Source organism: Cynocephalus volans, chromosome 7 (assembly GCF_027409185.1).
Source record: "Cynocephalus volans isolate mCynVol1 chromosome 7, mCynVol1.pri, whole genome shotgun sequence".
In the NCBI taxonomy this organism is placed as follows: domain Eukaryota; kingdom Metazoa; phylum Chordata; class Mammalia; order Dermoptera; family Cynocephalidae; genus Cynocephalus; species Cynocephalus volans.
In genome coordinates this window covers 159,974,048-160,001,315 of record NC_084466.1, presented here as the reverse complement: position 1 = coordinate 160,001,315, position 27,268 = coordinate 159,974,048, and the positions used below count along the sequence as shown (strand labels likewise).

At 48.7% G+C, this 27,268-nt stretch overlaps 1 protein-coding gene across 1 annotated transcript in view; it reads left to right on the top strand.

Moving 5' to 3' along the window:
• TCERG1L (transcription elongation regulator 1 like) overlaps positions 1–27,268 on the top strand; it is a 206,949-nt gene that overhangs the window by 120,306 nt on the left and 59,375 nt on the right. Inside the window, exons 5-6 of the mRNA XM_063103498.1 lie at positions 21,859–21,956; positions 24,948–25,036. Coding sequence (XP_062959568.1) covers positions 21,859–21,956; positions 24,948–25,036 — 187 coding nt within the window. The remainder of the gene's footprint in view (positions 1–21,858; positions 21,957–24,947; positions 25,037–27,268) is intronic.

Genomic DNA, 27,268 nt, shown 5'->3' with positions numbered 1-27,268 from the left:
TTTACCCTCGACTTGTGTTGCTCTTTGACCTTATGGTAGCATGTGTATGTGTATACACATGTAAAAATGCATGATCAGTGTGCAAATATGTGCTTATCTGTGCAGGAGCAGACCGAGGGACCTATAGGCACTTAGAGTATGTGATTAATAAGACATTTCAAATCAAGAGGTGGAATGGGTCATTCAGGTAAAAGTGTTGAGAAAACAGAGTGGATACCTGGTGAATTATAAAGGTGTATCCACACCTCACACCTGCACCTGGGTAAAGTCCACACGGTGTCAAGAGTGACATGCAAGAAATGAAACCATGAAACTTCTGGAGGAAATCACGAGAGCATGATCCCATAATTTTGCAGTAAGGAAGTTCTTTCTCAATACCACTGTCAGCTCAGAAGCTCTGAAGGAAAGAACGGAGAATCCACGCACCTCAGCATAAAGCCTTGGTGGGTGGTAACGACGATCACAGCAAAGTCAAGAAGAAAACAGCCTGCTGTAATTCTTACCTTAGACAAAAGGGCCCTGCAAATCCATAAGGCAGATGAATCCATGATCCAAAAGGAAATAGGCGGGAGACATGAAGCTATGGTTCATAGGAGAGGAAGCCCAGGTGTCTTTTTTAACCCATGGGAAGGTGCTCACAGGCAACCAGAGTGATACCATCTGTCTCCCTCCATCAGGAGGTAAGTTCCTGGGGGCGGGAAATTGATGTTTGTTCCAGCACATACCAGGCCAACAAAAGTGCCCGGCACAAGGCAGGGTCTCAGTAAGTATCTGTGAATCTCCACAAAGACACGCATTGCCACCTCTGAGGCTGGCAAGTGTCAGAGCTCAATGCCCCAACGTGTGGCCGTGATGTAGGAAGCAGGCACTAGCCCTGAGTTTGAGGCTATGGTCACTGCTCAGCACATGTGTGAGATGGCCGATTTGGCAACATTGTCAGAATCACAAAGCTGTGTAGCCTGGATGCAGTCACTGTCCTTATGGAGAATTTCTTTCACCTAAACTCCCTGGGTGTTAGGTGAGGTGTATGCTGGGCTGTTCTTTGCAACAAGATCTGTAAATGCTAAAAATGACCTATATGTCCATTCATGTGAGGTGGGATAAACAAACACTCTGTCCATATGGTGGCTATTGTGCACCATTAAAAAGGACAATATGTGATTTATTTACCTGGATTTCAAAGGTTCATTAATATCTCTTAAAAAACAAACACGCACACACAAAAAATGTTACAAAACAAGTATATACTATAGTCCATTTGTGTACAGAAAAAAAGAATAGGAAAAATATGAACTTATTTGTCTGTAAGTGCATGAAATATCTAAGGAAACTGACATAAAAGAGTAGTAACATTCTTTACTTCTGGTTAGAGTCATGTGCCTGGATTTAGGCATGGAGGAAGTTACCTCACGTTATATCCACTTGTCCTTTTTGGAATTTGGGAATGGTGACTATATTATCTATTTAAATTTAAACTTATTTGAAAAGAAATGTACAGAGTCATAGCCCACGTGCTCGCGTGTGTACGATGCAAACATGCAAAGCATATCCAAAGACAAAACAACTGAGTACGTGCGTGCAGCATCTTTTGAATATTCTATAATAATTGTGCTGAGTTATTGCTAATTGTGTGCCCAGTATTGAACGTGGGGGTAAGTGAAGTGTAGAAATTCAGCTCTGTTTTTCTGTGTCAATGAGACACTGGAGGCCGCCTAAAAGTAAAACCATTTTGGTAAATATTTGCTTTTGTTCTGGGATCTCATTTCTCTCAGGCTGTGGTCTATATATTTCCAAGATAGATTAAGTAATTGTGTGAGCAAGAGGGATCTTTTATCTCCCTGTAAAAACCCATTTTCTAGGTGTTCTGCCTGGAAACCAGCACTGCGTATTATTTTCATTGCGTTCTACTGTATTAGGCGGGACTTTAATTCCCTTTATTTCAACTCATAAACCTTGCCATCGATGAGACTAATTGCATCAGAAACAGCCGGGGAACTTCACAAGCATTCAAAACACATAAATAACACTACCGATTAACCGCCACGACGGCCAGGCTCTCCATCTTCTTGTCAAAGCCTGGCGCGAGTCGCTCTAATTGCGCCTGTGGCAGGAGTGGCCACGTCCCTGCGGGGCTCTCACTTGGAAAGTGTGCTGGGGACAAAGCAAAGGAGATGCACCTTTGGGGAGCAAGAGTTCCATTTAGGATGGAGAGCCTGTATTCAGCTCAGTTCCAGATTGGCCCCTTTCTTGCAGGCAACAGACTGCCCAGCGACGGGGCCGCGGCTGTGGGACGGGCTCGCCTCTGCGGTAGGTGGTGTGGACTCCTGTCTTCTCTTCCGACTGTTAACACTACATCCTCCCAAAGCAGCATCACTGAGTGCTTTGGAGGTGACGGCTGCACAGGCCTGGCACGAAAGCTCCTCAGGTGAACCACGTGACCCCACATCTCCATCTATGGCAGCTCGTGTCTGAAGGACAGTGATGGAGGCAGGCAGGCAGGACACTGGAAAACTCAAGCTCTGAGGGAGAACCAAGGGGATAGCGTCGCCCAACAGGGGCAGATTATTTTAGCCTTTGATTTTATGGTGCAGTTACTGAGGATGACGTGCCAGAGACATCTGTGACCACCTCCTTCCTAATCCGGCCTCCTTTAAAGCACAGGGTGGGTCTGCAGGTGGGTGGGGATGGGGGGTTGGTCCCCAATGAAGCCACAAGGTTTACATATCAGCAGAGCGGGGAATTCTCCCTGTTGGCCAACTGGACACCTGTCCTTGTGTCCAGGACAATGGGAGGGCTCCAGACTAACTTGGACCTTTGCTCAGGTTGCACAGCCTTAGCAAATCTGCTTTCTCATCTAATTACTCCTTGGTTCAACAGATCACCATGAGCCAGGACCAGGGGTGGAGGCAGGGGTAGTGGGGATTTGACAGATGTGTCCCTGCCATCACTGAGGTCACTGTCTTCGGTACCATGAGACTCTGTCTTCCGTCCACCTCTTGGCCTGTACTTCTCAGTTACTCTGGCTGCACCGCACATGTCACAGCCTTGCTTGGTTGGGAAGGTGCAGAGCATGTGTGTTGGGGTGGAGTGAGGGAGTGGGGTAAAGGGCGGTGGACCTAAGGGTTGGAGAGGTGGGGTCAAAGATCACAGAGCAAGTGGCTGTACATGGATGCAGCTATCACCCCCAGCTTAGATTTTTCGAAGCCCCTTCATGAACACCACCTCGCATTAGTCTAACAGTGGTTCTGTGGGATAAATCAAGGCATTACCTTCAGCCCTGTGGGATGGATGAGAAAAAACAAAAGCCAACCAATAAGCAAAATAGATGTTCAGGATCTACAGCCTTCAGTGCTGTGACCTTCCTGCCTGTCAAACCAGATGCACAAGGAGGTGGAGATGTCCTCTGATGGACCTCGTCTGGCCTTCAGCCACCTCCAGCCTGTCCTCATCCTTCATAGGCGAGTCGGTTTCCTTTTCCTTTCTGGAACTTTCTAGATCAACTTTATCACTGGTGTTCCGAAATACCTCTCTGATGTGTCCAGATATAACTCTGCAGCCATTAAATCTGAAGCCTTGTGTCTCTAGAGCTTCCAGATATTCTGTTCTGTCATTTTCTGCTGTCTTTCTGGACCTTTTAATCATCAGATGTTCAACCTCCTGGATGGATTATCTATATCTCCACTTTTTTTTCTCTTTTTTAAACTGAGTTGAAATTCATGCAACATAAAGTTAACTATATTAAAATGAACAATTCAATGGCATTTAATACAGTCCCAGTGTTGTGAAACCATTGACTCTATCTAGTTCCAAATTTTTTCATCATTCTGAGGGAAAACTTACCCACTAATCAGTCACTCCCCAGTTCCCCCTCCCCTCAGCCCCTGGTGACCACCTCTCTGTGTTCTGTCCCTGTGGATTTACATAGCCTGGACATTCCATGTCGATGAGCTCATACGGTAGGTGACCTTCATGCCTGGCTTCTTCCACTGAAGACGAGGGCTTCGAGGCTTGTCTGCACAGTGCCGCGCATCAGAACCTCACTCCTTGTGGCAGAACGATGCTCCACTGCAAGGTGCTTGTCCATCAGTGCACATTTGTGTGGTTTCCACATGGTGGCTGTTGAGAACCCTGCAGCTGTGAACGTTTGTCTACTAGTGTTTGTTTGGATACATGTTTTCAAATTTGGGAGTTACAAAGCTAGGGGTGGAGTCACTGGACCTTATATTAATTCCGTGTTTAACTTTTTGACGAAGTACCACGCTGTTGCCCACAGCAGCTGGACCGTCCTACAGTCCCACCTGCCGTGCACAAGTCCCCAACTTCACCACATTATTGACATCTCTTGTAGTCTTCCTTTTTTTCTTTTTCAAACTTTTAACTTCCTATTGGGTGTAAAGTGGTTTCTCATTGTGGGTTTGATTTGCCTTGCCCTGGCACTAATGATGTCGAGCATTTTTTTCATGTGCCCATTGGCCATTTGTGTGTCTTCTTTGGAGAAATGATTATTCAAAACTTTTGCTCATTTTTAAATTAGGTTGTTTGTCTTTTTCTGGTTGAGTTGTAAGACTTCTCTACATACTCTGGACACTAGACCTTTATCAGACATAATGCTTGAAAATATTTCCTCCCATTCTTTAGGTTGTCTTTCTGCTTTCTTGATAGTATCCTTTGATGCACAAAAGTTTTGAACTTTGATGAAGTGCAACTTATCTATTTTTTCTTTTGCTGCTCATGCTTTTGATGTCATATCTAAGAATCTATCACCACATTCTTTCCTGTTTTGAAACATGTGCTTGATATTGTCTTTCAAAACTCTATTCTTTTTTTTTTTTTTTTTTTTTTTTGCTGTTTTGGAATATGAGGGTGCTTCAAAAAGTTCATGGAAAGATCCATGTTATCTTTCAACTCTCTTTTTCCACTAATTTTTTGAAGGACCCTCACATCGGCATGTGTATCTATCTATGTCCACACCTATCTATATCATGCATATATATCTTGATATTTCTTTTTCTATAGCTGTTCTTTATCTATACTTGTAACTTATCTTTACATATAGGTATCTATGTCTGTATCTGAATATATATCTCTTTATATATAAAACGATAAGGGAATAAGAAAGAGCTTTGGGAAATGTAAATATAGTAGGATACACACACACACACACACACACACACACACACACACAAATGTGACTTCCAAGAGCTTACTAGTGTTTTCTAATTGCCATTTTTGTCAGCATTTTGTTCTTGTCTCATAGATAAAGCCCCTTTTCAAGTCTTTTGCACACACTCTGTACACTATGAGCAAGTGCTCGCTGGTGCGTCTTACATTCTTCTGTCACACGAGGTCCACTGTCGCTTGTTGAGCTGTTTCCTACAGTTGTCTTTGTTTCATGCTGAAGCTTGCTGCAATGTCTGCAATCCTAGGATGTCCATTCACAACATAGAATCAGCAAGTAGAATCTGCTCTGACTGTGATCTCTGCAGCTATGTGTGGTGCTGCCAGAAACTCTGTTTTTACTGGAGGCGGGGTGTGCCAGCAGCCAGCCATCTGGGAATGGGACCCTTCCATGGCTGATTTGGAGGGCTTTGCTCCGGAAAGGAAAGCCTTCACATCAGGTGCCTTGGCTCTTGCCAAATGTTGTATCCAGTTTCTTATTTATGTGCTGATTTGTTTCTATTCTGTTTGATTTCTCGGCACAGGGGAAAGGCAGATTGACAAGCCCATTTATCTCTTCGGGTGGATAGTTGTTCACCCATTTATGTATACATTTGGTCAGCCATCCAACATTTATTAAATGTCTGTTTTGTGTCAATCACAGAGTTGATTTAAAGTAGATTTAAAGATTAAAAGACACGCCTTTGGTTTTCAGAGAGCTCACAGATGTGAAATGGGTCATTTAAATGTGACATGCTAGAGTAGAGATTGGTATACCATTTTTTCCTACACAGAAGGACTGTGGGGTCCTCGCCAGCTGTGGCATGCTAAGTGCAGTCTCCTCAGGGGACGGGCATCTGGAGCTCTCCTCTGAGAAGAGGAAACGGGCTTTGTTAGGCAGAAAGGGGCACACGTTCCAAGAAATGGAAACTTCCAGTTTGGAGGCACCAAGGCAGGTGGTGGGCTGAGTTCTAGGGAAATCCACAGCTTGGCCCCAGATGCAAAAAAAAACCAATAAGAGATTGGTCATTGAGAGGGGAAGTGTCCAGCCAGAGGAGTTGATGCTGACTGAGCATCAGTGCCTGGGGAGGTTCCTGGCAGACGAGCTGCGGGAGACACACCCCAACTTTAAGAGCAGACCCATGAGCCAATCATTTTCACAGACTCTGTAAAAAGAGGAGCAATGCACCAGGTGGAGAGCAGAGCCTGGAGGCTTCCCCGACACGGGGCCATGGACGGTGTCCCAGGGAGGATGAGCCTGAGCACAGCTTGAGGTTGGAATAAGAGTAGGTCAATAAAATAAGTGGTGGTGGGGGAGTTGTTCCAGAGAGAACAAGTCATAAAACTGCCTCACGTGCTTGTCCTGGGGACAGGGTTTAGGCGGTGCAGAATTCCTAAAGAACAAGATACCCGTGAGGAAAGAATGGAATTAGATCGTGTCCTACAGAGAGTGAGGAGCCATTGAAAGGTAAGGTAGGCCCGAGTCCGATTTGCAAATGGAAGCATGGACTTAAGGGCCAGAATTTCTGCTTCTAGTGGACAAGGAGCTGACCCATGTGGTAAGCAGCCTAGGAAAAGGAAAACCCAGATAAGAACTTTCCTTGGAGTATTTCCCTAACAGAGGATCTCTTTTTACCAGATGCTCCATGATAAGTATAGGATTGACTGTTATTAATTTTTAGTACCTTTAAAAGAAATAGTCATTAAAAATGCAAATTCCTTAGCAAATGTCTACTCGTGCCAAACAGAACACATTCATGGTGGGTCTCCTTCTCTCTGTCTTTCGAAAAATGTGCCTGCCCTTGTTATGAAAATGCTCTTTGTGTGTATTTGGGGATGGGCTGGCTTTTTGATGGCCTTGACGGAGGAATTATTCTCTCAAGTGATGGTGGTTTGCTTAGATGCCGGCCCAAATTGGATTGTGCAGCCTGACATTACAAATCAAGGCCACGAGCACAGCACTGTTTTTATCCTTTAGCACACAACCAGCAATCCCAAGCCTGCATTCCTTAAAGGTTATGTTTGCCTTAAACTAATTAAAGCCATTTGTATCAAATGACTGGAACAACTTCCCTTTAGAAAGTAAAGAAAATAACTGAAAGAAGTTGGTTTAAAAAAAGAAGTCTGAGTTAATTTCATCAACTGAGATGAGAGCTACACTATTAATTTTATTACTTCCAAATGTGAAAATAAATCAGATAGGTGAGAACTGCATTTTCACATAGATTAGTCTGCAAAGTTGGAACTAGGCTCTTTGGAGAATAGCTGGCCTGCAAATGCTAATGTAGTGTGTATAGAAATCAAAGGCTACCACAACCAAATATGCAGAGCGATTCTCGCAGGTCTTTTGAAACCACCTTTTGCTTTAGTCATGTAGAGTTACAGGAAGCGTTAAGTACACTTTTGTGCATTGGGCATATACCCTTGTAAGTATCTGTTCATTTCCATCATGCAAATAGGCTAGATTAGGATGAATTTACCACAAATCATGTAGTATATCTGAGAGAATGTTTTTAAACGAATGTTTATTCCTTTGAAATTATGTACTTACTGAAGCTCTACTGGTATGAGATCCCCTGCCAAGAGCAAGAGACACAAAGACATGGAAGGAGCTCAAGTATCTCACAGTCTTTATCTTGATACATCCTTAATGTGAATTTTACTCTCTTTCACACAATGAAAATACAAGGCGCATTTCTAAAAGAGGCAAGACAAAATTCTTCAGGCCTTTTTCCTGTGCCCACTCACATGGGAGACTCAAGGACCCGTTCAGTGTTTTGACTATTCATTGTGCACGCACAAAGAACACACAAACACATGCAGAGATGCACTGCTGTGTCAGGTTTTGGCTTCTATGTCCTGATTTGCACCTACATCTCAACATAAGCAATGCTGCTCTGAAAGGAATGAGTGGTTTTTCCCAATTTTTCTGCAAAGAGCGTTTATCAAAGATTTACCTTAAAATGTTTCTGATAAAAGAAAAAATAAACAAATGGGATTATATGAAATTAAAAAGCTTCTGTACAGCAAAGGGAACAGTCAACAGAGTGAAAAGACAACCCACAAAATTGGAGAAAATATTTGCAAACTATGCATCTGACAAGGAATTAATATCCAGAATACACAAGGAACTCAAACAACTTAAAAGTAAAATAAACCAAACAAACAGTAACCCAATTTAAAAAATGGCCAAAGGAACTAAATAGGCATTTCTCAAAGGAAGACATACAAATGGCCAACAGACACATGAAAAAATGCTTGACATCATCAGGCAAATGCAAATCAAAACCACAATGAGATATCATCTCATCCCAGTTAAATTAGCTATTATCAAAAAGACAGAGAATAGCAAATGCTGGCGATGATGTGGAGAGAGGGAAAATCTCCTACACTGCTGGTGGGACTGTAAATTACTGCAGCCATTATGGAAAATGGTATGGAGCTTCCTCAGACAACTACAGATAGAAATACCATATAATCCAGCAATCCCACTGCTGGGTATATACCCAAAGGAATGGAAATCATCATATCAAAGGGACACCTGCACTCCCACGTTCATCGCAGCTCTGTTTACAATAGCCAAGATATGGAACCAACCTAAGTGTCCATCAGTGGATCACTGGATAAGTATATATATGCAATGGGATACTACTCTGCCATAAAAAGGAATGAAATTCTGCCATTTGCAGCAACATGGATGAGCTTAGAGAAAATTATGTCAAGTGAAATAAGCCAGGCACAAAAAGAGAAATACAGCATGTCCTCACTCATAAGTGGAAGCTAAAATATAAACAAAGAAAGAAAGAAAGATAGATAGATACACCCATCACAATAATGTGTTCAACTTTCAAAAGCAGGGAACAGAACTGAGGTTACCAGAGGTGGGAATGGTTGGGGGAGTGGTAAGGGAGGAATTGGTAAAGGACCATGAAAAATGATTACATTGTGTATTGTTAAATATACTAATTATCCTGACTTACTCACCAATATTGTACACACATATGGATATTCAACTCTGTACCCCACAAATATGTATCATCAATCATGATTCAATAAAAAAATAAATAAATGAAAGAAAATGTTCTAGAGAGAGTAATCAGAAGGCCCAGTTGGATGAGAAAGGTGCATTTTGCAAAGATTCTTGGAACCAGAGGGGCTGAGTCTGCACATGGCACACATAGGGACACAGAGAACCCCTCTGCTCCTGATCTACAGGCCCATCCGGTCTCCATCCGGACTGGGGTCTTCTCTGCTCGCTCGAGCCCAGGCAGACCCTGGCTGGTGGACAAGGCTGGCTCAGATGGATTTCGCCTCCACAATCACTAGGATTCCATTGCATGAACATCCGCCATGGTACGTGGCACTATATATTAGCATCTTGTCCAGAGTCCAGAGCCAGAATCTTCCACGTGGAAGTATTCTTCCTGTTCTCTTGATGGAGAAATGGAAACTCAGAAGAGGTAAACCATGGTCCCCACACTTCACGGCCAGTAAGTGGCTAAGCTGAGTGCCGATCTCAAGGCCTGATCCCAAACCTCAGCCTCTGCCCTGAGCAGACACCTCTCTGTGTCCCAGGGTTGCTGGGGGCTGCTGTCTCATCCTTGCCTGATTCCTGATCCTTCCAGAGCAGGTGAAGGGAGAGAGGTCATCCCTAAAAAAGCCTGCCTGCCGCTCTCTTCTTCCTGGCCTCAGCACACCTGCAGGCTCCGGGACCTGGCTGCACAGTGGGGGATCCTGGCTCTGGCTGGAGAACCGGATTCTGTCTCAGCCACGTGGTCCAGAGAGCAGCACAGATTCCCCAGACTCGGGGGCTACTGGCCGAGGCCCCTGTGGGCAGTGGTGGGGGCTGCGCTCTCCTGCCTGAGCCCTGAAGTTCCGCAGTCTCGAGAATAAAGCCGGCAGGGACCCTCCTGAGCAGCAGCATCAACCGAGACCCGCCCCACAACTTCCCTCCCAGGTAATAGATGTTGCTAAAAGTAGGATCCACTCAGTGGGCGTGATTCCTATTCTAGAAACGGGTGGAACGAATCTCCCTTTCATATTACCATTGCTTTAATAGTGAATTCCCTCTTGTACAAAGACATTCCTATCCGATAAAACGTAGTGATGTAATTTAGACGACGGATATATTTGATCATGTGTCTCTCTTCCACATAGAACTGGAGGTTGGACGAACAGGCGTTTGAAGAAGTTGTAAAGTCTGAAGTTACGATACTCACGCTAAGATAACTAAGGTGTTAAATACAGTATTTTAAGACTGTAACACTTCATTTTAACATTGTCGAAACGCACCTAAGAATAGTCCAGAACCCCTCTTAAAATTCCCTTTTGTCTACAAAATAATAGCAAAAGTAGATAGTAGCCTTAGAAATACTTCAATGGAAAAATAAAATTCAATCATTTTTACTTTATTTATAAGACTCTATATAAAAGACTTTATATATTATTTGCCATTCACCTTATATTAACAAGCTAATATGTCAGGTCCTCGTATTTTTCAGCTTTCAGTGCTGCCTGCAATGCCCAGTGGCGGTGGGGGTGCCTGGTCTCAGTCTGGCCCTGCACTGTCCTACCTCCTCCCACTTGTCCCATCTGTCACCTGTCCCTGTGCTGTGTCATGGATGTCTCAGTCTGGGACCGTGTGCTATTCCTCATCTCTGTGTCACAATATACATGTTCTGCTTATCCTGAACCCTTTTCCACCCTTGGGGTGTTCGTTTACTGCCACTGTGCCTGAGCCATTCTCCAGACAGGTTGAGTGTCTGAGTCACCCACAGAGCTGCTCGGTCACTACCCGTCCCCTGGACAGGACGCCTGTGCCTTTCTCCCTCTCAGTTCATGCAGGCCTCGTGCCATGCTGACAGCAGGGAGATGCTTGGCACCTACCGTTTACTGAAAAGCGAAGTTCTGGGAGGACTGCTGTCACCAGGGTGGGACTCAGAATTCCAGGACTTCTGAGCGTGCTGGCGGCCACCTCTCTGTGGCTCAGGTGGAGGGGGCCTCCTGGGAATCAAGGGTGTGGGGCCTCAACCTCCCGTGAGGCACTGTCGGCAACATGCACCTCTGTTTCTGCCAGTGGAAGGGCAGTGCAGGGGTCTGCTCACCCGCTGTAGGATAGCAGGCTTCCACCAACCCCACAGCCCGTGTCATGTGCTTAAGAAAAAGCTGCCAGGAGCCCCCTGCCCCCAGCTCCCCATGGTGTTCATTTTAGTGGCAAAGGCTTTGCCTGAACTTCCAGGGGTCACACTGCAGGACCAGCTTGGTCACCCTGACTGGTGTCCAGGCTGGAGAAGGCAGTACCCAGGGGTGGACCCAAGGCTATCTCGGTGGGCTCTGGGGAGGGGGCCTGTGTTCTTCCAACCACCCCCAAGTCATGCAAGGTGTTCTGAAGAGCAGATTCCTCATACCTCTGCTTAGGGCATTCTTAGATTGAAAGGAAAGTTCAAGAACCCACTGAGATGATAAAGATTTTGATGTTCCTCTATTGATAACTCAAGCCAAGAAACTCTGTGGTTCTGCCGGCAAGCATTGTCAGGCCTCTCATTGTGATCTGGGAAGCCACCTGAAAGGTGCAGCTCCATACCCAGGTGGCCGAGGGGGGCCACCAGCCACCTGTTGTCCACACACATGCCCCACCGTGTGCAGACTTGCTCGGCCTCGTCAGCCGTGGGGCAGGCTGGATAGATGTTCACAGGAGCCCCACCCCACCCCAGGGCCCCCAGGAGCAGGACACAGACCCCATGTCAGGGTCTCCCCTGCTGTAGGCAGAGGCTGGGCTGGCACCGCCATGAGGTGGAGCCGGCGGTAGCACCTATGCTGGAGCATGTCCTGAGGCATGACAAGGAGCACGAGTGGTTGTGGGGTCATGAAATGCTCAAGCCTGACGTTTCCTCGTCAGACAGTGAATTTGTGGCTCTTTGGTGTGACAGTGCAGCCCCCCTGTTGGTTCTGCTATTTAACTTTGTAACAGAGGGAAGCATCAAGGGTGGAGAAGGAGATGTTCAGCCCGAGTGTCACCCACATGGCGGAGGCTTCAGGAGTGTCCTGGGGATCCAGGAGATACCTGTGGGCAGGGGAACAGCCTGTGCTTTGTGCTTTCTGGGCCCCCAGGTGTGACAGGTGTCACCCAGGTGTTGGGCAGAACTCCGCTCTGGGGGAGGGGCAAAAGTCTCTGCACTCAGCTTCCAAATTGAGGCTGGTACCTCTTCCCAGGCCCTGAGGACAGATGGACGACTTGTGCCGTGAGAGCAGGGTCTCCTGTCCTGCATGGTGAGGCAGCCTGGCCTTTTCGAGTGAGACCCCAAAGCTCAAGCTGTTTGAAGGACACTCAGGACCTTGAGATGCTCCTGATCCCATTTATCAAAGCTCAGCTGACAGGAACAGGAGACATTCGAATACAGACACAAACCACTTCGAGGGCCCCGTGCTAGCTGGCTTTCTTGCCTTCTACACTAGCCCACGAAAATCCTCTAAGCTCCCAGGAATGCCATGTGTGTCCTTGTCTTGTTTTAAATACACAGTCCTATTGAAAGCAGAACAGGCAACCTTTCAGTGCCAAGGCTCAGAGCAGCTTCCTCAGGAGGTGCCCCCTAGAGAGACCTCATCTATAAGAAGGTACAAGCCTTGGGGGCCCAAGGACAGAATCCTCTGCACTGAGATCAGGACCTGCTGTGCCAGTGGTGTGGGCTGCGTGGTTTGGAGTTTGGCCATTCAGACCCCTGTCGTTTCTGGCCCCCGTGAGGGCAGCTGTTGGTTAAAGTCTGAGGAGAACACAGGAGGCTTGAAAAGACCTCAGGACAAAAGGGAGGGAGAGAGATTTAATAACTGTCTAAGTCTGTAGAGACTGCTTAGATAAAAAATGGCAACATGCCAAAGTCCATTCCTAGAGGAACAAAATAAGTGGCGGCAGACTTTAAGCAGCAGAGGGGATCAGGGGCTGGAGGCTACCGCTCCTGAGTGCCAGCGACATGCATCATTAATGACTAGAAGAACCAGGCATGTGAGTCTAGCTCGGCCAGACTCCAGTGAGATTCGGGTGGTGGGGTGGGTGTCCGGGGGGGATTATGTGTCGGGAGCCTTCCCTCAGCCTCCACTGTGACCTTGGCTGGTGTCTGTCCAGCACCTGCTGCTCTGTGCCCTGCTAGAAGCTGGTGTTGGCTGCATCGTGGGAAACTGCACGATGTGGGAGCCATACCACATGGGCCCTCTGATATACCACACAGGTGCCAACGCCCGTGGAGGAGGAGGTGGCACAGAAGAGCGAGACTCAGCACTGAAAGACAGAAGTGCTGCACTTCGGGACAGTGTTCAAGGATGCCTGGGTTATGAAGGCTGTGCATAGTATATGCAGTTTTTATAACCCAGCAACTTGTTTCTGATGTCACCTTTACAAAAAGTCTCCGGCATATGCAGGGCAGAGAGCAACATACCTAGCAGTGGATTTATGAGCAACACATTTGTCTCTGTGAGGGCTGAAAAGTCAGCAGGCACAGTTTTTTCTTGTGTCTTTGTGTGCATGTGTGTGCATGTGCATGAGTGCATGTGTGTCTCTGTGTGTGCATGTGTCTGTGTGTGTGCTTATGTATGTGTGTGTGTCTCTGTGTGCATGTGTGTGCAAGTATGCATGTATGTGTCTGTGTGTGCCTATGTGTCTGTGTGTGAACTTGCGTGTGCCTGTGTGTATGTGTGTGTCCCTCTGTGTGTGTCTGTGTGCCTATGTGTCTGTGTGTGCACCTGTGTGTGCCTGTGTGTGTGCACTTGTCTCTCTGTGTGTCCATGTGCGTGTGTGCAATATCTCAGGTGGACAGGTGCCCAAGCCCCCTGTTGCCAGCTCAAGTAGCAGGGCAATGGCTGACCTTCCTGACCACCAGTTGGGAGGACCACGTGCTGCCAGGTGCATAGGCTCTAGCATTCCAAGGACGTGGTAGCGTGGCGGGCCGATATTCTTTTTCTGGCAGCTATAATTCTAATACTGCCTTGAAAGGTAGGTGTTGCGTAAATAACTCAGCCTGGTGCTATGGAATGGATTTATGCTTTTCAGAAGTGGTTGAGTGCTGCACTTTTGCAGCGTGGTCCACCCAAGTCAGAGGCAAACATTTTAGATGATGGCTGCAAGCTGACAGGGATCTCTCTGCCTCTCTCCCCCTCCCCTTCCTGTCTCTGTCTCATCTCCGTCCCTGTCTCCATTCCTACCCCTAATCCCCCTCCCGCTCCACCTCCCTGCACCTCCACCTCTGTCTATCCATCGCTTCTCTTCCTGGTCCAAGGTTGTGGGAAGGTCCTGCCTGGTTCACCACGTACCTGGCACCAGAGTGCTCAGAGGACTTCTAATTTATTTTTTTACAGGAAATTGTCTGATTTAATATGTCTCTTTTGCCTTTAACATCCTACTTCTGGGTGAGGATAAGAACTCTGTGATTTTTGAAACTGCGTGGGACTCAGCCGCGGCAGCTCGTGTATTCATTCATTGTTGGACACACGTTCATCAGGGTCAGAGGTTGTCCGGGAGTGGCTCTGTGGCTCGCTCCCTGGACGCTCGTTGTGTGGCCTGCTCCTGGGGTGGGCCGCGGTGTCCTGGGGTGGGCCTGAGGGTAGCTCCCCGGGAGGAGCACCCCCGGTGTGCCGCTGTGCCCGTGGGTCCCTTCAGGCAGGTGGGCTGCCTTCCTGCTGAAACCCAGGTCAGCTGTGCTCCTGTCGCCATCCCTGTCCCCATCAAAGTTCAAAAGCTTGCTGTGCTAGAGGCTGCATTTCCTAAATCTCCAACCCGGTGTGGTCCCTCCTCACGCGAAGTCTGTCTTCATCACAGAACCAGAGTGCTTCAGGCTCTGGAAAACTCCGGTGAAAGTGTCCCATCACTTCCACAGACCATTCTGTCCGATTGAACAAACCAGCGGAGGAATCAGGAAACCGAGGCTGGGAGGGAAGGACGGAGTCCAGTTGTTGCAAGGGTGGAGCCCTGGTCTGGGGTAGGGTCACGGCACTGGGTGGGGTCCCGTTACAGGGGTGGGCTGGAATTGTAGGGCGGAGTCGCGTTAGCCACTAGCATGTGGAGTGCGGTAAAGCAGTCTGACCCCTTCTTGTAGAGGAGACCGAGCTCTTGTCCTCTTGTCTGAGTGTTTTATGCCCCCCCCCTTTTTTGTGCAAGGGGAAATCGAGGTTGTTAAAATGGGTAGAAAATTAATTCTCTCTGCAGTTTGTCAACTGTGTGAAATCAATACCTATGAGAAACTTAGGACTCAGAAATGATTTGCTGTTTATATGAAAATAATCTTCAGTCACAGCAGAGTTCAAGGAGGTGGCTCTGATGTCATTTTCCATTCTTCGCTGGGGCAGCCGTTGCAGGGGGGACCCGGTGGGAAGGGGCTGCCCCAGCTGTCACCCCAGGGCTAATCTGAGACAGTATACACACTGTCCTGGCCACCCCAGTCCTCCCTGTCACTGAGCAGAGCTGGGGACATCCTGAAAAGGCTGTGCTGGGAGGTGACCCTCTTGTCCTTTTCTCCCTTTGAAAGGGACGTGCCAGGCATGGCTGCCACTGCGGTTTCAGCCTTTTCTGCTGGGCTCTGCGTTCAGGCTTGTTCATTCTGGTGTGTGGTCCTCAGTCAGATGATGGGGTCACCCTCCCGCCCATCGCTGCACATCAGATGGTCCCAGTGTGTCCTTGTGCCCAGCAGCTTCACATGCTCACGTTCCCTACTGTGTCTGCAGCTGTGGTGGCATCTGCACTGAGAAGGGCACAGACCCCACCTGCATCTCCTGGCGAGGGGACAGGACTGGAGAACCGCCGTCCGATGGCCCTGGGTCCACAGAAGCTCACTCCTCCACCTTGTTCTTCCCATCCTGAGCTAGGAGACTCCAAGGGCGGCTGCCCAGTGGACCCCTTTTTCTCAAACTCCTGCCCAATAGCATTTTGCCTTGGTGACGTTATCGGGAGAGCATGCTGGGACCTCTCTGGCCAGCAGGCTGCAGAGAAAAGGGACTGAAGGAGGGTCCTCCAGTCCTTCCCTCCCTCCTGCCAGCTGCAGCCTCCCCCGGCTGCCACCCGCTCGAGCACCCCTCCCACTTCTGGGTCTCTCGTTATTGTTTGTTTTTAATCTCTGAAGTCTGCGTCTCCCCTGCACTGTGATGATTTCCCTCTCACAGCGTCAGTACTGGACCCAGCCGCACTGCCCAGGGACGAGTCTCCTCTGCTGTTCTAGGTCTCACTCAGGACCCACACCCTCACCACACCTTTCTTAGAACCAGACACAAGGGACCCTGAGCATGTCGTTTTTATTATCTTAAGCATACCTTGCATTTTTTCCTTATTTTATTGCCACGTTTTTCAAAGGGGCTCAGTGCTGCTTAAACTGACAAATAACTTCAGCCCTCCCTGCCAGTGTGCTCTGTGGATGGAAAACGGCTCCCCTCGTCTGCTGTCCTCCTGTGTGCAGCGAGATCTCTGTGCCTCCGTCGTCTGAGCGTGGTGGAAACTGTTCTGGAGTGGCGCCTGTGGGAGACAGGGTGCGAGATCAAAGGACATTCACTTTTATCCCTGAGACAGTTCTGCACACGGGTGAGACATTTTACACTCTTGGAGGTGAAAATATTCATGTGTGGAAACGGGGTCACTGGATTGTGGCAAACACAGAAAATGAAGCTCGAGGGACTCCCGGATTGCCCACTACCACCCATATATGCAGCGTTCTCCCAGGAACGGAGGTCACGGGACCGAGACCTCTATGTCCAAGCAAATTTCCCCCGAGTTCGTCTTTGGTTTCCCTTCCGTATGCCACATGCTGGGGCCAGCGTGCACGTTGGGTTGAGTGCTGTGGGTTTTCTTGGTAAACCCTTCCCACAGCAGCCAGTGGTCTACAATGACCAGGGGACTCATCCTGCTGTTACTTCCAAGCCCATGGGCACCCCAAGGAAGTCACTGTCAGGTCATGTCGTGGAAACCACCTGTGGCTCAAGGGTCCCCTCAGTCTGCGAGGAGATTTCCTGCCTTTTTCCAAATTTGTCAGAGGAGGTTTGTTCCAAAGGAACAGAGCGTCAGTGGTCACTATTGGCTTTCAAAACAGAGAGGTTAGCTGGCTTCTGCTCTGTTCCCTGCTGTTCACCCGTTTCCCTGGGTTGAGCCCCCTCCACCAGCAGGAGACCAGGGGAAGAATGTTCTCACAGGCTTCCAAGGTTCCGAGTGCATCTTCTGTTCCTTTGGCATCTATTCCAAACAGTTTCAGATATCCTGCTGGGTTTTAGGATCCCAGAATTGGGAGGGACTCAAGAGATTAGCTCATTTTATGGATGAGAAAACTGAAACCAAGGGAGGGCAACATTTACTGAATTAAAATAAAATCGAATTTCAGAGTCACCCTTCAAATTGGGAGAGATACTGATGATTTCTCACATCTTTTTGACAAGGTAGACAGTTATGGATTGCCTGCAGTAGTTATTCATCTTTAAAAAAATTTTTAAAGCAGACTTTTTTGGGTGTTAGAAATGCTCCTAGTGCAGTGTTCAAGGTAAGCAGTGCGTGCTAAAGTGAGGGCATGTGGTCGCCCCCGGGCCACCACCCCCGGCTTGCACACCAGCTGTCTTCCATCTGTGGCCGGACCTCAGGTGGTGGTGGATAACTTTGAGTCTTCACGTTTTGGGGACTCTGAGAGAACAGCTGGCTTGGATCTGGACTAATGACCTAGAAACAATATGTTAGAAAGCTTGCTGTGGCCCCTGACCGCTGATTAGACGCAAGTAAACCCGCGTCATGCTTCTTCTAGGGAAACGAGGTTGACTGATGGCCGAGCTCCGAGAGTTTCCAAAGTCAAGTCTTGCCCAAGAGGTGGAGCCTGGTTTTCCTTTCCGCTTTCTTAGAGGTGATAAGCTGTGGCCCCTCTTCACCTTCACAGAGCTGCTGTTGTGCGTCCTTTCAGCCACCCACGTGGCTCTTGCAGCACGTGGAGGGAAGCGCTGACACCCCGCGTCGCCGTCCCACTGCTCCCCCAACCACCAGGGCTGCGCTGGATCCCACCCGAGCAGACAACAGACACTTGCCAGTCGCCTGGGCACTGCTTTCAGGCGAGGATCCCCTTCTCCTTCCAGACTCCCGCTTGGTGTTTCCTGCTCTCCTTGTCACTCAGCAGTGCTAGGAGGAGCATCAAACCAAAGGCCACGGGGAGCACGTCAGTCACAGGGCTGGGCTTGATGGGCAGATGACTGCGTGGAAGGACATCCCATCATCAAATGTGTCTGTGCTCCCCGAGGTTCTGCACGTCCAGCGTCTTACAATGTGCTGATTTTTCTCCTTAAACCAGTTCTCTCTTCCCCTCAGGGAAGTATCTATGACAACATCATCAGAGGTTTCAGAGAGTTTCCAACTGAAGGGTGCTGGAGCACGTCAGGGTGGACCCTGAGGTGGCCCGTGGAGAGCCATGGAGTAAGCAGGTCCACGGCAGAGCGGACGCGACACAGGCCCGGTTGCCTGTGCAAGCCCAGGGCGCTCACCGCAGACCTCCAAGGAAGCTTCCAGACCAACGGCTGTTGAAAGGGCTGGCTGTTCGGGCACGGTTCTGGGCAAGGCACAGACATTTGCTCCAGGTGTTCCGGGGTGTGTGTCCTTGATGAGGGGCTCTAAAATGACCATCAGGAATATCTTCTCAGAGAAGCACCCGTGAGGAGCAGCGTAAATCCATTTATCTCAAAAGCCAGATGTGAAGGACTGATTTTTACAAGGCTCAACTGTTTTAAGTAAAATAAACATCTTAATATGTTTTCTCAAGACAGTGCGGATAAGCTTAAGCAACGTGACTGTCATTCGGGAGCAGTATTCTAGGCTTCCGACCCTGCTGTCAGTGTTCACAACCATCTCCTACACGCTGGCTTCTTGGCATGCTTGTGCAGGTACTGACGCACACCGCCATCGATCTGATTGCCGTCGGTCTAGTAGGTGGCCGCCGTGCTGAAAGCAGTGTGTCCGACAGTCACAGCACAGCCTCACTCTGTCCCTGTTCCGTCCACCCACACTGGCCCCGCGAGGCTTGCTCTTTGCTCGATGGGCTGGCTCTGGTGCCTCCAGGAAGGAGGCAGAGAGACGAGGGTCCCGAGGTCCTGCCTGGTCTGCCCAGTCTGCTCCTCTCCCGTGTGTCTCCTAGGGCTGCCTGATCCCCTCATCCAGCGGCTGGCTGTAATGCAGACGTAGTCTCCTGACAATCCAGTTTTGTAGAGGAGGCCACAGAAATAGGGGTAGGGACAGAGATCCAGGCTCCTGGGTGCCTGTTACTCCTTGACAAGGAAAGGGCTTGGGGAATGATTCTTCCAGAGTTCTGGAAATCTTAACACAGCCCAGTGGGTCTGCTAACCATCTGAGTGAAAATAGCATATTTCTAGTGCCTCCATTTTAACTTCTTGACTCAGGTGCGATTACCCAGTTCAACGAGAAGGTGACAGTCCCTTCCCCAAGGCTGATCTTGAGGTGGACTCACATACCACGGTGCCAGGCCCAAGCTGTGTCCTGCGTGGTGGTCGTGGCTGCCCAGGAGCCCGCGGTCAGCCCTGGCTGGCCTCCGTGTGCAGGAAGAGCCCCGACAGAGGCTCAGGCCCAGACACACTTGGTGCAGAGATGGGAATAGCAGGAGCAGGCCGGCCATGCCAGGGACTCCGACGCTAGCCTGAGCTGAGATTGGCTGTTTGCTTAACAACAAGGACAAACCTCCCAACCACTGGGAAGAGTCTGCAGGCCAGGGCGCTCTTCAGAGTGACAGTGGTGGACTAGGGCCTCACTGCGGCCATGCATCCAACCATTCAGCAGATGGAAGGAGGAACCAGGGACAGAGCCATGTGCTCTTGCTGGGTCCAGATGTCACGCCCCTGGGGCCCAGGGCTGTTTGGTCAATGTCCAGAGCTGCCCTGATATTACTGCTCTGTGTCTGAAATACAGCTGCTAACTGAGCACCCTCTGAGTGAGGGGCTTCCTGTCCCAGGGCTCTGGGGAAGAATGCCCTGCAAGCCACCTGGCTTTGCTGCCACATGTGTTCCAGGCACAGACACCCACAGTGGGCATGATGGCCGGGCCCCAGCGGGTCCAAGCCTGAGTGGCCTCTTCCACAAATCTCCTTCCCAGAACCAGTGCGGAGGAGTCAGTTTGCAGAGGTTTCAGTAAGACAGGAGGGAAGGTGAAATGTTCCCTGCCCTGCCTTCTGAGCACAGAGGTGTGCTCTGAGCAGGCCCCATGGCACACGCCTGGGTGCGTGTGTGTGTGCATGTGTGCATATGTGTATGTATGTGCAAATGTGTATGTGTGGGAATGTGTGCGTGCATATACATGTGGGTGTGCCTGTGCATACGTGTGTGTGTGTTTGCATACACCTGCATGTGAATGTGTTTGCATGTGTGTGTGCTCTGCACATACGTGAGTAAAGCAATTCTCGTCATTTCTCCTTCCTCCCTTCTGCCAGAGAGGAATACACCCAGGACCCCCTAACTGCTGTGTGGAGAGCTGGGAGCTCCAGGTGCAGCACTTCCTCTGCTCACAAAGGGTCCTGACCCGCACACCCAGAGACCCCTGTCAGGGTTTCCTTTGTGACTGTATCTGTTTGTGAGGCTGGTGTGTGGTTAGAAGGCTTGGGTTTCCCTTTAATTCTTAGTATTTGACAGTGGTCAGCTTTGTTGTCTTTCACTTAGTCTGTTTACTATTTGCAAAATTTTGAGAGTTATGTGGGCATTTGTGGATAAGCTGAAACTTAGCAAAGTTTCTTTTCATATTCAGAACCCCACATTTTTGCCTTTTTCTTCCCTTTCTCCCCTGTCAACTACTATACTATCAAAGCTCTGTGTAGAGAAGGCCACTGCCCACTTCATGAGAAGGAAACACTGGTGACTGGAGGCCTGGCCAGCGTGGACACGGGGCCAGGGTGGCTTCACGGCCAACCGTGTCAGAGCCTCAGCAAAGCGGGTTCTGCTGTCACATGTTGGTCTCTGATCCTTGTCAGGAGGGGCCTATGTCCCATCCGTCCACTACCCACGTGGCCTGGTCCACAAGGTGTGGTCAGTGGTGGTGTCAGTGGTGCCGAGCATAGGCAGAGACGGGATGTCCAGGGAGCAATTTGCCACCGCTGGAGGAAGCTCCCGACTGCCCAGAGCACTGGGGACCCCGGAGTGTGAGAAAGCAGCCTAAGACGCCACAGCCCTGGCGTGGCTCCTCTGCCCTGGGCCCGCCTGGCTGCGAGTGGAGGGCAGAGGCCAGGCGTTTGCCATGAGGTTCTCGTGGCCTTCCTTGCCCAGGCGGCCGCATCAGCGAGTGGACTGCTGACAGTCCTGACTGCCCTCGTTGGGACACGCCTGAGTCCAGGGCCTCTCCCACGGGCTTGCTTCCTGAGCTGCTGCTTCTGAGAAAGCTGTAGGAGTCTGGGGTGGAAGGAGCGGCACCGGTGAACACAGGGGCTGGAGAGGGGCCGCTGCAGATGCGGGGCTGTGGCAGGAAGCAGGGGGAACGCGTGGCCCAGGCCTCTGATTCCTGCACACCTGCGTCAGGTGTGCCCTTGCTTCCCGGTGAGAACTTTGCTGCTAGACCACAGTCAAAACGGTGTGGCGGTATGACCTTCTCATAGGAGGTACAATGTTTGCCAAGCAATTTGCATCTTCATCTTCAAGGCCGCTTTTTATCTTTGATTGTTTTTCAAAATGGATGTGACAAATGGGATTTTAATGATGCTTGCTTTGGTCCCACAGATAGAAGCAGAGAGCGCCGCCACCGCCGTGTGCCCTGCCCGCCGGCCCTGGTGCTACACTCGGAGAGAAAGAGCCGTGCTGGGGACAGTGGAGATAAGGTCGGTTTCAGGACTCGCCTGTGTTTTAAAGATGCAAAACCCCAGGTCTGGAGGGTCCGAGGCCAGGACACCATCACGCTTGTTTCCACGTGGCATTTAGAGATGGCTGTGCTGCCTGCTGTGTGAGACAGAGCAGAGTCAGGCTTGCACTTCCAGAGCAAAGCGCGGGGGAGCACTGCGACAGAGTGGCCCCTCTGGTCCTTCCCAGGTCGCAGCTCTGGAGCTGCCGGGGGTGCCCATCGGGGATGGGTGCAGCTTGCCGTTGACATCTGGCCCACATTTCAGAATGAACAGAGGACATACAGGCAGTCCGGCTGCATGCAGGCGAGGGTAAAGAAAACCCAGTGCATGCTTGATTTTCTCAAAACATTCTAAATTTAGTCCTTTCTCTTCGCCTGTTTACCAAATGGCATTTTAAAGACTGACCAGGACAGTGCATTTTATGCATGTAATGTCTGTGATAGCACAGTCCTATTAACTTTTATTGCTACATTCGAAATTGCAAATCACACTTAATCTGTAGTCTGTCAAATTTCCTGGAGGCTCTATCTCGGCTAGGTACACTGTCCCTTACTTTATCTTTATCAGCATTTCTCTGTCCAAGGCCCCTGTGAGCTCTCTGTGCTTCCTGGTTTCCCACCATCTCCCCCTCAATGCCATGGGAGGAAATAAACACCGTGTCGTTCACCTCTCCTTCCAATCCTCAGTGCCGATGTTAAATGGTGAAAATTGATCACAAATGTTAGTGCAAATTAAACTTTTGCCCCCAGTGTACGATTTTCCTATAGGAGATTAACATCCAGCCAGAATTACGTATTAATTACACAGATAGCCTTTCTAATGCCTTCAATAAATACTTTCGTTATCACTGGGTTTTGTGAGTTTAATTCACTTTTACTACTTTAGCGTGGAACAGGAGTTTTATACCATGATTAGCCATTTTTATCACCAACAGGAAATCATAACCAGCGTGCGGCTCATGAAGGAAGCCTCGTTAATTAGCGGCAGAGGATTCTAGCATTGCCAAATTTAAATGTTAGTCCCCATCACAAATTACCTCCTACTATATTTACTTGAATAATTAGGTGAGGTAATCTACTACTCAGAGACTTCTCGTTGAGTTTCTATTGTTCAATTAACTTCATAATGGAAATCCCCTCTAGTTTTTCTAATTGGATTAGTAATATAAACTCTAGTCTTAATATATATTTTTTGAGACAAGTGTTTCTGAATACTCCCTCTTATGCTAATTATTTATCTTGACCTGATTTTCCCACAGGAAACAAAGATATTTTCTACTACCAGAAAATTCTTTAAAAAGCATGGTTCTAAAAACTGAAGGATCGTTATATCAATTACAAATCATTTATTAAATGCAAGTAGTTACACATTAAATTAATTAATTAATAATGAATGGAGGGCCCCGGGAAGACCCCATCCCAGTAAAACACAGAGAAGAGTATGCACGAGTAACAGGATTGCGGTCCCCTGGTCCTTACGTGTGCGGAGTGTGAGAGACGCCCCTGCCAGGCTCAGCCTCATGCTGAAGACTGTGCAGCAGCTCTGCAGCCGGCGTTTGCATCTCAGGACGTCTCCTCCTTCCCTCCTGGCCTGGGTCCCCGAGCACTGCCACGCATCCTTGATAAGGTGAACAAGACGCGGCTTCACTCTGCTGTCAGTGGCTTTACCGATGGGCCGTGTTCGATGGATTTACTTGTTAGGAATTGATTTCACCCTTGGTTCTTCTAACTTTTTGCTAAAAATGTATGCTTCAGCACTTCAGTAATTTGGGGCTTTTCTTTCTAACGACTCTGAGTGGTGGCTGGGACCGTGGAAGCCAGCCTGGCCCCGGTGCGGCCCTCCCCCTGCGGGCGGGTGTGCTGGGCTCGGTGCACCATGGCCGTGTGCGTGCGGCTCAGCCCGTGCTGGTGTGGGCTCCTGCGGGACTCGGACCATCGACTATATTTAGTTTTGGTTGGTCACATGGTTAATCATCTTCTCACCTACACTGTCTCATAAAGTACTGACATTAATGATGTAGAAACAGAGATTCTAAAATCTTAGGATGACATTCAGGGTTTTTTTGTTTGTTTGTTTGTTTGTTTGTTTGTTTTATGAATCTAGCATTTTACTTTTTTACTTGCCCCAGACACTTTCAGTTCGGAACTGGGTTCTCAGACCTGATGTCTTCCGTACGTCACTGCAGCTAAATAAGTTAATCTGAATCTTGGGTCTGTGTTCATATTGGAGATATGATGTTTCGTATTTTCTAATCTCAAACAACATTTGTTTCCCTCCAAATTCTATCATAATAAATACTGATCCCCTGTCCCAGACATAGTTTGCTTTTTTCTTAATTTTAGAGAATTCATCTTCATTTTATTCTAAATGATGTAATGTCCAACATTCTCTGCTTTTTAAGCAGAGACACAGAGACAGAGTGGTACTTTTCAAACCCAGATGTGTATCAGAGCCTCCTGCTCCCAGATGGACTAGAAAGGTGGGAACTACCTGGGAGCATCCACATACTGTAAGGGCCGAGACCTTATTTAAGAATATGGGCTTGTCACTTCCTCCTGCCCTTACGGGACCTGGATGTGTTAGCCCCAGCTTCAAGGTAGGTGGCCCAGTGACTCCAACGGCTGGGGCTCATTTCCAGAGATGAATACAGTGGGATTTCCTGCCCTGAAGACGTCAGGCATCAGGTGCCCTCTCTCAGCTGCCACTGTCTGTGGAAAGCCAGGCAGCCGAGACAACTTGGGTAACTGGGGTGCCTCGTCTGACCCGTTAGCATGGTCTGTGCTCTTAGCTCTATGTTTTTGGCTTAATTGTCCACCCACTCGCTCTGCGGCACTGAGCAGGTCACCATCTGGTGGCTGCCACAGGCAGGTTGGTCTGCAGGAGACTTCTGTGACTCCTCACTTGGTTGCCTGCAATAGAAGGTGGGAGTTCAAAATTAAAACAGCTCTCTCCTCTTCTTTCTGTTGACAGGAACCTCCATCAATACTAGTGAGAGGAGAGGACAGGGCAGCGAAAGGCAGCAGACCCGTGGCCTCCACCCCGGTGCCTGGATCCCCCTGGTAAGATGCTCCAAAACCTCAGGGCCTCGGGAAATGGTGTCATCCTGTCCCAGCATTTGCATGATGTCAACAGAGAACATGCATGCTCCTCGGGTATATTGTATTTAAAAAACGAATTTGCAACTCATGGCAGGTAAAATTCTACACTGTTGTTATAGTAATGCCGTTGCATATGCATCAGTGAAAGAGCCTCTGGAGAAAAGGCAGCATGACTTTGGCATCAGAGGATTTTTTCCCTCCACTCCAAGAAAAATGGAAATTGAATGATTGTTAATTAAAGACTTGTCTGGTTCTCTCCCGTCGCCCTGTGAGGGTTTCCGGTCTTTCAGCACGCCATGCTCAAAATACCCTCTACTAGGGACCCACAGTCTTTGGCTTTTGAAAATGTCCTTCTATAACAGAGTCATTTGGAAGCAGAATAAAAAGGTTATTATAGTAAAAATTAGTTTTAAAACCTGAAGATTAGAGTGCAGTATACAGCTGGGAGGAACAGCTAATTTAAGGAGCAGAAACAGCAACCCCTGCGTCTGTTCACGGGCTGCCCAGGAAGAGAGAGGAGCCCACTAAGGGTGTCAGGGTCTCATCTCAACCCTGCGTGTTAAGTGCAAGCATCTGCATGACCAGGGCCTACTGTGCCCTGCGCCTGTGCACTGACCCCCTGCTTGTTATGGTAAACCGTACTCCTATCTGAAGAGGCCGGTCGCTTCTTCATGGTTAGCTTCTTCATTCACCTGACAGTGTTCAGCATCCGCAGACACCTGTGCCCCTGGCTGTCTGCCCTCAGCGCCTCTGGGGTGGGTCTACATTACATTAATGTGCTGTTTCCCAACAACTGGGTCTCCAACACTTACTGGGTGTCCCACAACCCAGTTCTGACATTACTCGGAGTCAGACCCCACAGGCTCAGGACTCAGTCCCTCGAGACTGCCCCCACCTCAGACCCTGGCCACAAGTGGGGGTCCCAGGCCATTTGCACTTCTGCCTGGCTGACTGCCAATCTGGGGGTCCCCATGACCTGCCCTCAGCTTCAATGATAATTTGCTAGAGTAACTTGCACAACTCAAGAAAGCACTTTACTTATGATTGTGGTCTTATTATAAGGGTTACACTCAGGAATAGCCAAAAAGAGGAGATTCACAGGGCAAGTTATGGGGCCCAGAGCTTCCATGCCCTCTCTGGGCATACCCCCCTCCCAGCACCTCAAGTGTTCACCATCCTGGAAGTGCCCTAAGCTTCATGGTGTCATTTTTAATGGAGGTGTCATTACATAGGCACGATTGATTAAACCACTGGCCATGTGATTGAGCCCAATCTCCAGCCCCTCTGCCCTCCCGAGAAGTTCCAGCTCTCTGATCACATGGTTGGTCCGCTGGGACCAGCCCCCGTTTGGAAGCTATGCAGGGGTTCTGGGGTCACCTCATTAGCACAGACTCAGGTGTGGTCAAAGGGGCTTGTTAGGAATAACAGAAGACACTCATATCACACAGGAAATTCCAAGAGTATTAGGAGCTCTGTGCTGGGAACCTGGGGCAAAGACCATATTATATGCCTGTATTTTATTATATCACAAACTCTTTGGGAGCTTCTATAGCCAAACTCCCAAATGTGTTTTTGAGGCAGGCACACTGAAATGCATCGTATGGGGGGACTGGGATGAGTTCAGTGGGACCGTGTGCCCCTGTCCCACTGCTCCCTCGACGCTGCCCTTGGGGGATTGTGACTGTGTAGAGGAGTGACTGTGGACGCTAGGACCTCCTGACTGTGAAAGCTGCAGGTGCTTTTCCTCAGCCACCCCGTGCTGCTGTGCAAAGTGCACACGTGATCCGGGAAGGTGACACTGTTCAGACTGTTGCTGTCCCCGCCTCAGTGCGGCTATTGTGGGACAAACTTCCTCAGCCAACTTGGCTATTGAGAAGCTCAGTTAGCCCTAATGCTGCAGGATAGGTTCAAGATACCATAATATTTTAATAAGAAATAAGAAAATAAAGTCCAAACATGTAATTTCACATAAAGCAATACCCTATCCACTTCTAAATGAGAAGACTGAGTTGTGTCATGATAATATTCGCAGTGAAATTTGAATTACTTTTCTAAACAATCTGCTCCTTTTAGTCGGTATGTTGCTTCTAGAATGGTATTGTTTGAGTTTCCTAAAGAATTTCTATTTCTTTTTTTAAAAAATAATTTGGCTTTTGACACCAATGGTAATTTTGAGGGAATTAAATCACTATC